The sequence below is a fragment of the Telopea speciosissima genome, chromosome 2 (assembly GCF_018873765.1).
Source record: "Telopea speciosissima isolate NSW1024214 ecotype Mountain lineage chromosome 2, Tspe_v1, whole genome shotgun sequence".
NCBI classification, from domain to species: Eukaryota; Viridiplantae; Streptophyta; class Magnoliopsida; order Proteales; family Proteaceae; genus Telopea; species Telopea speciosissima.
In genome coordinates, this window is record NC_057917.1 from 15,476,283 (window position 1) to 15,490,799 (window position 14,517).

General features: G+C 40.8%; 2 protein-coding genes and 1 pseudogene across 2 annotated transcripts; 2 read left to right on the forward strand and 1 right to left on the reverse strand.

Annotated features, from left to right (window-relative positions):
• The first annotated feature begins 1,300 nt into the window (after nucleotides 1-1,300).
• Nucleotides 1,301-6,502, forward strand: LOC122650490 (helicase protein MOM1-like). Its single transcript, XM_043843901.1, has 6 exons — nucleotides 1,301-2,237; nucleotides 2,429-2,655; nucleotides 3,605-3,709; nucleotides 4,270-5,844; nucleotides 6,243-6,436; nucleotides 6,493-6,502. The coding sequence occupies exons 1-6, from the start codon at nucleotides 1,301-1,303 to the stop codon at nucleotides 6,500-6,502; spliced, it is 3,048 nt and encodes a 1,015-aa protein (XP_043699836.1).
• Nucleotides 6,503-6,582: 80 nt separating this feature from the next.
• On the forward strand, nucleotides 6,583-8,260 carry LOC122652157 (helicase protein MOM1-like). The gene is made up of 3 exons (XM_043845831.1): nucleotides 6,583-6,947; nucleotides 7,056-7,269; nucleotides 7,640-8,260. Exons 1-3 carry the CDS (start codon nucleotides 6,636-6,638, stop codon nucleotides 8,233-8,235), a joined length of 1,122 nt encoding a protein of 373 aa, XP_043701766.1. The 5' UTR covers nucleotides 6,583-6,635; the 3' UTR covers nucleotides 8,236-8,260.
• A 2,124-nt stretch (nucleotides 8,261-10,384) lies between these two features.
• On the reverse strand, nucleotides 10,385-13,805 carry LOC122652156 (annotated as a pseudogene).
• Between the last annotated feature and the right edge of the window lie 712 nt (nucleotides 13,806-14,517).

Here is a 14,517-nt window from a genome sequence, read left to right on the forward strand (position 1 = left end):
TGACCTAGAAAGACTAGACGAAGTAGGGGAAGGTCTAATTCTTTTGAGAGCCCTTGGTTGAGTTGACTCTTAACATTTTTCTCCCTGCCAGTTGGGAGGCATCAACCTCTTCTTCGCTCATTTCCATTAAATTCTGACATCAAGAAAGAAGTTCTGGGCATACTCCTCACTATCTGGTACGGGTTCATCGTGGGCTGGGGCCAACCTGAAACCGATCAGGCCCACCTGACTTTTAGCTCGCTTGAGTAGGTTATATAAACCTCAACCTGAGGTTGGGCTGGGCTAGTGTTTGGTCAAGTCCATGGACTCAGCCGGGCACATAGTGGTCTGAATTATATATATAAAATTGCACCATCGGCGGCGCAGCTAGGGAATCTGTGGTCTGGAGCAATAGACCACGTAGTTGGAATCATTATTCACACCCTATCGTACAAAGTCACCGAAATGCCCTCAAAATCTTGATTTTGTGTACAAAATGCCACCCCCTCATCAGGGGTGTGTGTGTGTGTGTGTGTATATATATATATATATATGTCTATATGCCTATATGTACATACATATACACGGTTTCAGCCAGAATGGGTTCCTCAGGCTGGGGAAGGCTGAGCCTAGCCTGGGCTGGGTTAAGGTTGTGGATATGTAGCTTCGGGCTGAGCTAGGATTGGCACCATCCTGGCCCTGCATGCCAAGTTGCACTGCTGTCACTCAGTAAGAAAATTCCTACCTTTAACTCACTTTGGACAGTCCCTCTAGAATCCTCCTTTAGATGGATATCAGAAACGTTTCTACCCTGTCCCTACGTTTACCTTAGAAATGCTGCTGGTGGCATGAGGTATGTGAACATTAAAATTTTGAATGTTGGTAGGCTCAAGCCTAGAAGCAAGAGTTGATGTGGTAATACTCATAATGTGACATGACAAAGTTGCAATTATATGTATGCGTGTACATCGTTAATTCTTTTGTACTGTCTAGGACTACACCCTAGGCCGCAGAAGGATGTGAACAGGTTATATTCCTTGTGTTTGGACCCTTAATAGATTCACAACCTTTGACCCAGACATTTTCATTGGTGGGGATATCTAGGGAGAAGCTTCCATTTCCCATCGGCTTGAGGGCTTTTGATTGATTGGCCATTTCCTTCTCGTCACTGAAACAAAACCCAGCCTGATTCAGAGGCCAATTTGTTTGATTTTTCGTCTAGCTTTGACTTTGACCTTTTATGCAGTTTCATCACTTCATCACCTTGATTAATCATGTTAGAGATCCATTTTTTTTTATTCTTATTCTTTGACTAATTGTTATGTGGCAGCCATTTGATGGATCTAGACTTGGAGATATCTTGGATGACTTTCTGCGACAAAGATTCGGGCCAGATTCTTATGAACGTGTTGATGGAGTGGTCAGTTCAAAGAAGAAGCAAGCTGCCATGAACATGTTTAACAGTAAGGAGAGAGGGAGATTTGTGTTTCTATTAGAAAGCCGTGCTTGCCATACAAGCATTAAACTTTCATCAGTGGATGCTATTATTTTATTTGATAGTGATTGGAACCCGCTGATTGATTTAAGAGGCCTGCAGAGAATCCATATTGATTCACAGTTTGAACAGCTAAAAGTATTTCGTTTCTATACACCTTGTACTGTTGAAGAAAAGATTCTAAATCTTGCAAAGCAAGATATGTATCTTGATAGCAGTATACAGAATATAAACCGTAGTCATTGTCATATGCTACTTATTTGGGGTGCCTCCTATCTGTTCAGTAAATTGAGTGATTTCCATGGTGGTGATACCTCAGCATCAGGCTTAAACAATTTGTCCAATGAGGCATTTATGAATGATGTAGTGAAGGAATTGTTGACATGTGTACCTCAAAATGCTGAAAACAACAATAAAAGCATCTGCTCATTAATTTCTAAGGTTAAACAGAGTGGTGCAATCTATTCAAGGGATATTCCTTTACTTGGGGAGAGTAAAATGCAGCTGAGGGAGGAAGAACCATCCCATGTTTTTTGGACAAAATTACTGCAGGGAAGATATCCTCGGTGGAGATATTTGTCTGGAGTTTCTCATAGGGTCCGAAAAAGAGTTCAGTATTTTGACGAGTCACCAAGAAAATCCAATGTCGAGTGTCAAGAAGTTATAAATAAGCGCAAGAAGGTAACTGACATAACCACCGATCCAACCTCTCTCAAGCCATGGCAAGAAGACAAAAGAAAAGTACTTCTTGGGGGTAAGGAAGGTAATATTTCTGTTGCTGCTATAGTTTCATGCAGTTATTATGGAACCTCCTCATTTCTGTCAAAAAGATTTTCAGTCTGTTTGGGGACAATGAAGATGGAATATTTATAGAAGATTTATCTTTCAAATACTCTTTTTTGCCTCCATTTCTTCTTTTCACTCTGTGAAACTGAACCATTTCCTTTTCTGCAGGAACATCTGGAACTCAAGCTGGCAACAGGTCTCAATCCTTGCCAAGGTCAGCAGTTAATATGGGTGACATAAATCATGTGCCCTTTATAACAAATGAAATCTCAGGTGTATCTGAAGGCCACTTGATTGAATCTGAGGAAAGCAGAAAACTACGTGAGGCCCAGAAGAGTCTTCATCTCTTGTTGAAGCCGGAGATTTCAAAACTCTGTGAAATCCTAAGACTTCCTGTATGCATCTCATAAGTTCAAAGTATATGAGTTGTCTGCTTTCGATAGAATCATCTTTATTTGTGGCTTTTGTTATTCTTTTCCCACACTACAATAAATGAAAAACTGGTTTCTACTTCAGGTATTTCCCTTACTAATTCCAATTAAGAGGTAACAAATTGGAACCAAATCTGTCGAAATTTCTTATATTGCCTAAAGTGAGACCTAATATAACAGCCGATAGATAAATAGGTATTGTAAATGCTATAGTTGATAATTTGACCATAGTAATTCTGCTGGTATACTGTTTCAACAGCCTCAACGCAGCATGTTATATTGGTGTTGAAATTTCCTAACAAAATCCCATTTCTATAAATTAATTAATGTAATTTATTTCCATATAGGAGAGGTTAGGAATTTTTTTTTTCCCTTTTAAAAAATCCATAGATGTTATTGGAGTGTAAAATGATTACATTCTAGATGGATTTGCCTGTAGAGATCGGGGCCACTCTCATGAACTTTTGGACCCTTACGTCGCAGACTTCTTCCTTTGCTTAAATATTGTTTCTTTAATCAATGCCTTCCTTGCACATGACTGATCCTTCCCACTTGACTTTAACATAATGTCAATACTTGGTTCCTAGTTTCCATAATCTTATTTATTTTTAGTTCTATTTTTGCTCGCCCTGTCATTCAGTAGATTCTGGATAAGTTTTGGCTTCATCATGTGATTATTGATCAGGAAATATAACATTGGTTGTCATCAGAATAGAGATTCATAAGTTACTCTATTGTTCTGTTTTACTCATTTGGAGGCATGTGTGTTAATTTACCAAATATCTTTATCATTCATCTTCTGTTATTGTAGTCGATGTTATTTGTCCTTTTGCAGTCTTGGCGATGCATTTCATGCTAGCAACTTGTAAAGCATAGGTATCTGATTTCATTTGTTTGTCTGAATTAAATGCAGGGGTACATCAAGGGAATGGCTTTAAGGTTTCTGGACTATATAATGAAAAATCATCTTGTCAATAGAGAACCAGTGGCCATATTACATGCTTTTCAGATCTCTGTGGTTAGTATCTTCTAACTGACTAACTCTAATTTGTACTTTTTTTTTGCCCCAAAGTTTTTTGTTCTAATGATGCTGAGTTGGTGGATATTTCATCAACTAAGTTTTGATAAATTTTCTGTGCCAAGATCTTTACATGTTTTTAAAAAAATCTTAGCATTTTGATTAACGCTGACCAATTTGTTTTGGTCTTGTTGGTCAGTCCTAAACAAAATCTGATGAATTATATCATTTCAGTTGAACGTTGCAAACATTTTGTTGGACTTTGTAATGATTCGTCTGAGATATTGGGTGGTTGGAGTAAAAACTTATAGTATCTTTAGACAATAACTACTTATCAAACCATTAATTGATAATGTGATTGTCCTGATTTTGGGCCAGTTTCAGTGCAATCATTTCAAACTTTCAATGTTAGGCTATGATCCTCTAATCATGAGGCACATACAACTTATTGGTCCCCCAGTTTCAAATCTACTAGTCCTATGTTGGAGTATTCAGTTCTCATTCTATAATAAATTATATTCTGAATTTTTATATGCATCTTAGTAGCTTGGTTTTTTCAGTGTTGGACAGCTGCGTCTTTGTTGAAACACAAGATCAGTCACAAGGAATCACTTGCACATGCAAAACATCATTTGAATTTTGAATGCAAGGAGGAAGAGGCTGAATTTATCTATTCAAAATTGCGGATGCTGAAGAAAATGTTTCATCGTCGTATAGAAACTTCTATGGAGTTGAAATCTCCTGAAGATAGTTCACCTAGAGTCAAAGATGTTTCAAAAATTCTTCCGGATGCAAGCTCTTCACAATCAATGGCGTCTGCCCAGGAAGAGTTGGAAGAAGGAGAGATCAGAGAGATCCCTCAGTCTCATAATTTTCCTGTACATATTCCTGTCAAGCAGGAGCGGGTAACTGATTCTGATAAAACCAGTTCGTCAAAGCAGAATGATTTCTCCGAATTCGAGAAAATATGTATCAAGAGGTTCAATAAGCTCCTCCAAAAGCAACAGGAGGAAGTTCAGAAATTTCATGAAATTAGGGAAAAGGAAAAAGCAAAGCTGGATAAAGAGCTAATGTTGGAGTTGGCTTTTATCCGCACGGTACATAAACATACCTCCATTAGATTAGATAAGATGAAGACAGCAGAGCAAGACCATGCAAAGAAGATAGAAGCACACAATCAGGGTTGGGAAGTGCTTAAGAAAAACTTTGAGTCTTTGCAGCTGATGGCAAGGAAGGAGGAGAGGCGGACGAAGGCTCATTGGTTGGAGCAAGCTATATCTGGGAAATCAGTTGAGCCATTTGCTAAGCTTCCTTTGCCAGATTCTTGGTTCAGGTTGGAACAAATGATGGGTGGTGAGCTAGGTGCCGCTGGGCTTTCTTCAGAAAGACCAGATCCTAACATGAGTTTTCCAATCAAGCCAGGTGAGGTTCTACTGTCTAAAATAACTAAAACTATTCCAAGTGAAGCCGCAGAGGGCAGTGTAATGGATGCTACCCTTGACATGCATCCTAATAGAGAGGACAGAATGGATGCTACTGTTACCTTGCAGTCTGATGGGGATGGCAACAGACTGGATACTATGCTTGACATGCAGACTAACAGAGAGGATGATGGGATGGATGTTAGTGTTGCCATGCAATCTAATGGAAACAGTGACAGAATGGATACTATGCTTGACTTGCAGCCTAATAGAGAGGATGATGGAAATCATGGAATGGATGCTAATGTTTCCATGCAGTCTAATGGTGACAGCAACAGATTGGACTCTACCCTTAACTTGCAGCCTAACAGGGAGGATGACCGAGTTGATGCTGGTAGTCTTGACATGCAGTCTAATGTAGATGACTGTAGACTGGATGGTACAATTGCCATGCATTCTGGTAGAGATGACAATGGAGTAGATACAACAGTTGCCATGCAACAGCCTCATAGAGGCAGCAATGGAATGGATACTACTTGTGGCATGCAGTCTTGTAGAGATGAAAATGCAATGGATGTTACAGCCCCAGAAAGGGAAACTCTTGCTGGAGATGAGCAGCACAATAGGGCAGACAGTTCCAACAGTGTAGATTTGCGTTCATTGGAGCCGACTCAGATAGATTCTACCCGGAACAGTTCATTACCATTGGATGAGGTATATAGATTATGGCCTTAACTTGGGTGTTTTTGTATCCTAATTTTCTGTGTATGTTATTGTTCTGTCAAACTCATGTATCTTTATGATGATAAATGGCCATATCTTCTGTGGACTTGGTACCTGTTAGTTCTGACCGTCCAAAATTTGATTGTAGCAGATGGTTGGTTTTAATAGGTGCCACCTGCCTACATGCACACCATTTTTTGAACTACTGTCTTAGCCTATTACATTGACCTTGTACCAGATCTCGATTATATCTCCATGTTGAGAAAGATGATTTGTGCTTATGCACAGGGCTTGAATATATTAATATATCTTGCCTTCGTGCATATATTTATGGAGATTTTCTTTTTGGAAATTTGCAGACACTTTTAACTATTTCTTTATGTTTTCAGGTACTTCGTGTTGAGCATTGTGAGCCACCCACATCACCTGCAGCACAAGATGAGGCTGTGTCAAGTTGTGAAATGCAAAATACTCCTGAACAAGTCCAGGTTCCATTGCTGCACCCGGCTAATGTTTTACCTTCTGATGGACCTAATCATGATACCTCTGTTACGGAACCCGTTCAGCAATTCCCACTGCTTGTGTCTAATGACCCACCCTCTACTGGATGTGATCAACAAGATGTACCTTCGATTACAGGGACCTATGATGAGACAAATTTTGAAGACCAAACCTCCATTGGACGGGCTCAAATTCAAGAACACCCACCGATGGGCAATCCAGCTGAATCAGCACCACCAGTTGAGGACCGTCCTGAGCCATCTCTCTCTCTTCCACAATCCATGACCCCTTTGGTGCAGCACCTGCCTGTGGAAAGGCCCTCAGTTGGAAGCGGGGCGCTAGTGTCGGACACTAGTTTGGCCACTATTCCAGAGTCAAGTAATTGTCCAGATTTTGTACATTCAGTTGGAAGCAGCACGCATGTATCAGTTACTGGGGGTATTGGGATAGTTCCAGAATCCAGCAACCGTCCACTACAACCAACTACTCTTCCAACCCAGATGTGTCAGCCATGGTCCAATGACCCACTTCAACATGAAATGGAAAGATTACAGAAAGAAAAGGAGCAGACCATCAAATTGCATGGAGAACTGGTTTGTACATGAGCTTCCTTTTTCTTGTTTTTGCCAATATTGTATTCCAAGTGGTAGGTGAGCCCCAATTTATTCTGTTCTGTTGAATGTATTCTTCTTTGTGAGTAGAAATTGCGGCTTGAAGCTGAACGTGACAAGGAGATAGAACAGATACGTAGGAAGTATGCTGCTTTGCTCCAGGAGGCTGAGGCTGTACTGGTGCATAAGAGAAAGGCACTGGATGCAAACTGCAACAAAGTTTTTATGAATAAGCTGTTGGCCGATGCATTCAGATCCAAATTCAGTGAGCCAAGGGCAACTGGGATGCTGGGACAGCGGCAAGGTAAGGAATTATTTCAGGACCTGTTTCAACTCTTAATGTTTTCACCTCGTTGGATATCTCTGCAACTTTGAGATTAAGGCATGCTTAATTCGGGTTAACCATATTGAGTACCATGTCTGAACTTATATAACACATTGACAGTGTTCACAGCCAAACCTACCAGCATGACCAATTTCAGATGCTGTCCTGTGCATTAACTATTATTAAGCTTTATAGTTGGAGATCTTGCTGCCAAATTTTCGCCAGTGTGATTAACATGGCATGCATCCAAAAATGGATTGAAATAGGCACACTGATTGCTAAACTGTATACATAATACACGCCTTTTCCTTAATTTTTGTGGAGCATCTAACCCCTGATCTTTTTCCAGGGATGCCTACTAGTTTCATGCAGCAGTTATTTCAGCTGTCTTTGCCGCAACATGCTCAGAGGCCTGCCCCTGTGTCTGGTCCACCAGTGGCTCCCCCATTGCAGGTGGTCCACCAATCCTCTGCACTTTTCTCAAGTAATCCGGTCAGACAATCCATCAGCCCTATTGTTCCTCCGGCAGGGAACCTTCAAGTTGCTGGTGAACTACGGGCCCCAGCCCCTCACCTTCAGCCCTTCAGACATTCCACATCCATGCCGGCACCCAATATCCAGCCTGTTCCTCACACCATTCCCAGTCAGCAGGCACTCGGAAATGCTGCTTCCACTTCTTCCATGATTCCTCAGCTTGCATCTCGGGCACCTACCCTTTCATCTGGGCCTTTTAGCAGGAGCCAGCAACAAGAAAGTGCAGTAGGGTTGGCGGGTTTCAGTAATTCTTCTTTGTCTGCTCTGGAGCTGTTACAACCTCTCCCAGATTTGGGTCTGACCGTGGGTGCATTGGACCCATCTGAACTCACCACGCATTGTAGTTCACGAGGCACTGCAGCCCGAACTGATCCAACAGCAGATGTCGTTTGCATTTCGGACGATGAGTAATCAAAGTGTGATAAAATTCTTTACGGGATAGCCATTTTTGTAATATTTAATGTAATATATTGCATATAGTCATATTATCTTACTAAGCTCAGATGGTCCCTGAAATTCAAGCAAATTTACATTATAGTGAGCTAACTATGCTGGATGAACCACAGAAGTATTTTTCAATGAACTTTACAGCTCTTCATGATTTCTGTGGATGTAACACTGGCGTGAGCTGTATAATTACGTTATTGTATACTCTGAAACTTGGCGTTCTTCACTGTTTGTGACATTGGTATCTTCAACATACATACGCAGAGAAACAGACCATGCAGTTGGGAGTTGCTGAGGTTTAGTGTAGAGACGAAGAAATTAGATATCCCTCCAGATGCGGCAGATGTTAATTTTTTGTCTGATGTGCAGTGTGAATGGCGAGGATTAGGGATGTAAACGGATCGGATTCGACTTAGATACGGATTGGATGTGATCGGATCTGGATATTTTTTGGCCGAATACGTATATCTCTAAACAGATTTGGATGCGGATTGAATTTGGATTTTTGACCATCTGTTTACATCTCTACCTTGTGTAATATGGACCATCTTCTTTCTAATAGATACAATTTATTCTCAATCCATATCTCTTAGATCTTGATTCTCTTTTTCTCATATTCTAGAATCTGTTGAATAATTAATAATAAAAAAAATCTGAATACATAGATCATGATTGTCTTTTCCTCATATTTTTATCGGATTATTCAGATATTTTTTTGGATATCTCTAAACGAATCCAGATGTCCCTAAACAGATACAGATATAGACACGGATGCGGATTCAGATTTCGATTATTTATTTACATCCTTGACGAGGATGGACGCACACCAATGAGCTGGAAATCTTTCTCTCAGATGTATGCATCCATCCTAGCCATTCCACACCTTGGCCATGTGTTGTCCTCTAGGGGTGCGTCGGACATCATCTAGCTCGAGGGTGCGCTAGAGGGGAACTCGATCCACCGAACTCCGCCGCACCTACCTACCAAGTACCACCTACCTATTTGACTCATTGGGATTTTGATTTGTTGTTATCAGACTTTGAATATTACAATATTAATACCATGTATAATATAATTCTGTATAGTTACTTCTACGTTATTATCTTAGTCTCAACACTCTCACTGCAATCAAGTAACTGAGACCATGAGGCCGTCTACAAGGGAGCATCATGATGATTATCTATACATCTCATTTTTAAGTATGATTGACAATGTGGTGTGGCCCACTAGTCGAACAGTCCCGATCATCGGAGTTGGTAAGATTCACATCACAAGAAAATTTCTATTGGATGTTTTGATAAGATTGCTTACATGCACGCGCACTAATAATTTATGAACACTCATCAATTTTTTTGTGTTGTGGAGGTGATCGACGATCATGCATTCAAATGAAAAAAAAGTTTTAAGACCCAGTTCCTCTATCTCCACCCATGGCCATGGGGTAGAACGAGTCTCATTATCCATCCCATTTGATCATTAAATTGAACTCAAAAATGATTTTTTTTAAAAATTTTGTATCATAAAAATAAGAGTGGGAATTAATAATGAACCCAGAAAAGAATGGGGGTCTCGACACAACCAACGATAATGTTGCTCCATTGCGACCTGGTGGTCATGGATTTGAATCCAGAAACAGCCTCTCGACGAAATATGGGAAAGATTATGCATATATCTATCCTTCTCCAAAAATCCTACGTAGTAGTGAGAATCTTGTACAGTGAGTATGTGTATGAGTGCTAGATTGGATCAGCCTAGTATGAGATATGTTAAGGGATTTGATTTAACGCATTCCATGGAACTTTTGACGTATTGATCAAGTCCTGATGACCCTATGTTTAATCATAACGTCACAATCACCATTGGTAAAGAGAGGTGAAGGAAAAGCTTATTCCACACACACTCACAAGAGAATCAATCCAAGAAAGAAACTGAAAAAAAAATTGAATTGCTGATATGTATATTACATTTATGTCTTCATCTCACCGTAATACAGAAGGAAACAAAAGCAGAAGAATAGAGAGAAATTGGAAAAAGGAAATATTTCCTTCCAAGTAATAGTAATAATGGAAGTAGTAATACTAGTAAATGTCCGTAGCAGTAGAAGCAGAATTGAACTAGCAGATTGGAAGAGGAGCTCCATTCCATTCCTTGAGACAATGGAGTAAAGGGTCAATGATCTTCCCCTGACACATCGCCGTAAACACCTTATTGAAATCCTCTCCAGGCGACTTCACCTTCTCTCCCGTCAGAAGTACAGTTCCCAATTCCTCCCTAACAAACTTGTAAATTGGATACGATCTACACTCCTCGATCTGGTTCCGGATCGCCGCGTTCCCGCTTTCCACCGCGCTCCTTGCCGCTTCCACTTCTTTAGGCAAAACCGCCTTCAATTCGTCTTCAAAAGCACTAATCTTCTGGAAAATAGAACTACCAGTGTTCTTCTCATTCTCGCCGTTACTCAGCGCGTGCATGACAAGAACCTGTCACAGCTTTTGCATAAGTGGGTACGTGGCACTGCATGGATCGTCCACGTAAGCAAACAACTGCTCCCGATCCACCACCAAAAGCAGATCCTTCTCACAAAACCTCGACAGATGAAGCTCTCCGTTAACTCCCATGGTTAAAACCCTCTTTGCCACTTGGCTCACCGTGTTCTTCACCGTCCGCTTCAAGTTTTCCTCCAAATGTCTCAAATCGATAGCTTGGCAGAGCGCCACCAAGAATGTCGACGACATGAGCTTCAAGATCTCCACCGCTTCGGCGGTTTTCCGGGACGAAATGAGTCCCAAAGAGTTAACGTCTTGGTTGTGCTGCTCTGTGCTCTAGACATGGTTGGTCATCGGATTAGCCAAGAACTGAAGCTCAGAGCAGTAAGAAGCCATGGCGATCTCCGCGCCTTTAAAGCAATAATCCAAGCTAGGGTTCCGGCCACCGGAGAGATTAGAAGGGAGACCATTGTTGTAGAAATCGTTGACCAATTCGGAGAATTGAGCGAACAAGAGTTTTCCGATTGAACCGATGGCCAAACGGGTGTTGTCCATGGAAACACCAATTGGGGTCCCTTGGAAGTTGCCACCGTGGAGTGCTTTATTTCTTGACACGTCGATCAAAGGGTTGTCGTTTACGGAGTTGATCTCACGTTCGATGGATTTGGTGGATGATCTGATCACTTCGATTAGTGGGCCCAACCATTAGGGAGATGTACAGAGAGCGTACCGATCTTGTTTGGGTTTTTGTAAAGGATCCATCTCGTGTAGCTTTTTTGCTGCTCTAACGTAAGAGCTACCGTCCAATATGTGTTCCATGATGGCCGCTGCTTCGATCTGACCTGGGTGATGTTTCAATTTGTGGGTCAGGTGACCCGTAAACTCTGGTTTGCCTTGCATCACCTCCGCAAAGATGGCTGATATAACTTCAGCAAGGACGGCTAGGATGTTAGCTTCAAAGAGGACCATTGATGCCATGCCGGACCCCACCGCAGTACCGTTGACGAGGGCCAAACCTTCCTTACGTTCCAACTCGAAGAATCCACGGTCGATTCCAGCCGTACGGAATGCGTCGGCAGCATTGAGCCATTTCCCATCTGGGCCCCTTGCCTTTGAATTAGGGCGGCCTATTAAGAGCCCTGCGATGTAAGATAGAGGGACGAGATCTCCTGAAGCAGTGATGGTTCCACGGAGTGGCAAGCATGGAGTGATGTTGCTGTTTAGGAACTTGGTCATGGTTTCTAATATCTCGAATCGGATACCCGAGTAGCCTTGGAGGAGTGTGTTGATCCTCACCAACATGGCTGCCCTTGTGGCCGAGTGTGGCAATGTGTGGCTAGATTCTGTCTCGTTCCCAAAGATTCCAGCATTCAAGAACCTGATCATATTCCACAATAAATTGATAAATGGTTGATGTACATTAACTATTTGATAATATTAGAAAAATACTATATGGTTTTCAAAAGCACAAAAAGGTGTATTCAGTGTACAAGGCTCTCGGCACTACAAGATCTAGGAAAGATCATAATATACACAATCTTATGGCTGAGTGTGGCAATGTTTTTTTGGTGCTAAGTTGGGTCTACCACAGTAGTGGCCCGAAGAGGGATTCGGCACCGGGAGGGACCCGAAGAGGAATTGGATGGGAGGGGAGAAAGTCAGAAAACAAAGTAGGTAGCAGACTTCAAACGATGGGGGGTAGGAGTCTCCCCTCATATTGATTTTTTTTTTTATAAGAGAAAATAAATAAAATATAAAAACCTCTATGAAGAGGTGGAGGTGTAGGGTACCCTAACAGTTCAGAGATATTTTTCTATTCATTTATTTATTTAATTATTATTAAAAATTTTTGGTAGCATATTTATTTATTTATTATTGTTTCTTCTCAAGCTTAATAACTCTCATGGGCTGACCCGGGAAGATAACTTGGGCATTTGGGTATTGCCCATTTCATACTTCATTCCACCAACCATATCTAATCTACCAACTTATTTGAATGAAGAAAAAGCCACACGAACCAGAAATATTCTTGGCCATCCAAATAGAACAGTTTCGGCCATTTATATGGTGCTGATATATACACCTAGGACCATCCCTTTTAGCGGGTAGGTGAAGTGGGTCCCATAGCAATATATTAATTGGATCAATGTAACTGGACCACGTGTTTCATAATTACCAAGTTTCAAGTAATTCAATAGTAACAGAGGAGGCAAAGGGTACGAAAGTGGTCAACCCAAAGTCTCAAACCCGACCCAGCTCTCCTTATCGCTGACTGTCCAAGGTTGTGGTGGCCCACCAAATGAAGTGGCAAATAAGGACTTCATTTTATTAATTAATAAATACTTCACCAACTTCACCTCCAAGGTGGATAAAGGAAAGAGAAATTTAAAGGAAAAGCATAGGCACATCTAATAATACCTACCACACAGCTAATTAAAGAATCTGAGAAGATTTAATTTTACATTTTTTTTACCTTAAAAGGAAAGTAATAACAATAAATGCCAAAAAAGTTAGAAAAATATCGTTTTTATGATAAACTGTGGAAAGCAGCCTATATATTATTATTATTTTCTAACCTTAATTAGAAACATGAAAAGTTTGAAAAAATATAAATAATTTTAAAATTTATAAAAATTATTATTTTTAGACCTGATGAGTTCTTTCTGAAGGGCACCTCCTTGTTTAGTCCTCCTATGTGAAGTTGCACCAAAACCAGTAGTAACACCATAGCTATCTGTCCCTTTGTTCATGCTCTCCATAACCCAATCGCTACTCGCCTTAACTCCGGCTCTCGCCGACTCCGAAAGCTCCACCGTTACGCCACCACCGACCGCTTCAAGTGTGGCGATCGCCGCTACCTGAGCGATGGTGAGTGTTTCACCACCGAGATTAATGATTGGCTTACGATACTCAGTCACCATACGCTTCACCTCCTCGAGGTGACTTCCCTTGAGACACTCAGCTGCCATTCCCCAGTTCAAAGGGTCTTCAAGGCAGATTGAAACATTTCCATTACGTACTGTTCTTGTTTGTGAATTCCATTTCTTCTTCTTCTTCTTGAATGAATATAAATGGTTTACAAAAGAAGAAAAAAAAGAAAAGCAGAGAACAAAAGAAGATGGAAATTCAGGAATTTTAAGTGAATTTCTTGAGTTTTGGTTGAGGTGAGTGAGGTCCTTTAAATAGAGGGGAGGAGAGGAGAGAGTTGGGTGAGGATGAAAACAGGTTAGTTGAAAACGTCTAAGGGCCGTTGGATCTTCATGTTATTGGAAGGTAGAGATGTTGCCATGTGGGAACAGATGGGAACACGTCAGACCTATGATGCGGATTTTTACCCGTCAAACTTGTAGACGAGAAAGTGGTTGGTGAGACCTCTATGGGATTGGGAGAGAAATATATACATAGAGAGCCCAAGAGGACAACTTTATGTCGTCATTTTGGTCATTTGTTCATTAATTAATTAAGTAATTAGGCTTAATCATTTGGTCATTATCTCATGTTCTCTAATCTAATTTCATCTCATCTCTAAAAGACCAACATACCCCTCCATATGATTTTTTTTTTCATTTTGCATATTATTCAAAATTTAATAATTGGAGAAGATATCCGTACACAGGAGATTCCCACATCAACTCCATTAAATGAGGAGTGCAAGAGCTTTTATGTCATTTTAGATTGGCATTACTGCATTTAATGCAAGTTGTGCACATGCACAGAAAAATTTGCATTAACAATTTTTAGAATAAAAAGGAAATTTATG

Bases quoted from the DNA above. Each gene is read 5' to 3' on its own strand.
- LOC122652157 (XM_043845831.1), top strand. From the start codon at position 6,636: ATGACCCCTTTGGTGCAGCACCTGCCTGTGGAAAGGCCCTCAGTTGGA. The intron at 6,948-7,055 runs GTTTGTACATGA...CTTTGTGAGTAG, and splicing joins TCAAATTGCATGGAGAACTG to AAATTGCGGCTTGAAGCTGA. The intron at 7,270-7,639 runs GTAAGGAATTAT...ATCTTTTTCCAG, and splicing joins GATGCTGGGACAGCGGCAAG to GGATGCCTACTAGTTTCATG.
- LOC122650490 (XM_043843901.1), top strand. From the start codon at position 1,301: ATGTGGCAGCCATTTGATGGATCTAGACTTGGAGATATCTTGGATGAC. The intron at 3,710-4,269 runs GTTAGTATCTTC...TGGTTTTTTCAG, and splicing joins ATGCTTTTCAGATCTCTGTG to TGTTGGACAGCTGCGTCTTT. The intron at 5,845-6,242 runs GTATATAGATTA...TTATGTTTTCAG, and splicing joins GTTCATTACCATTGGATGAG to GTACTTCGTGTTGAGCATTG.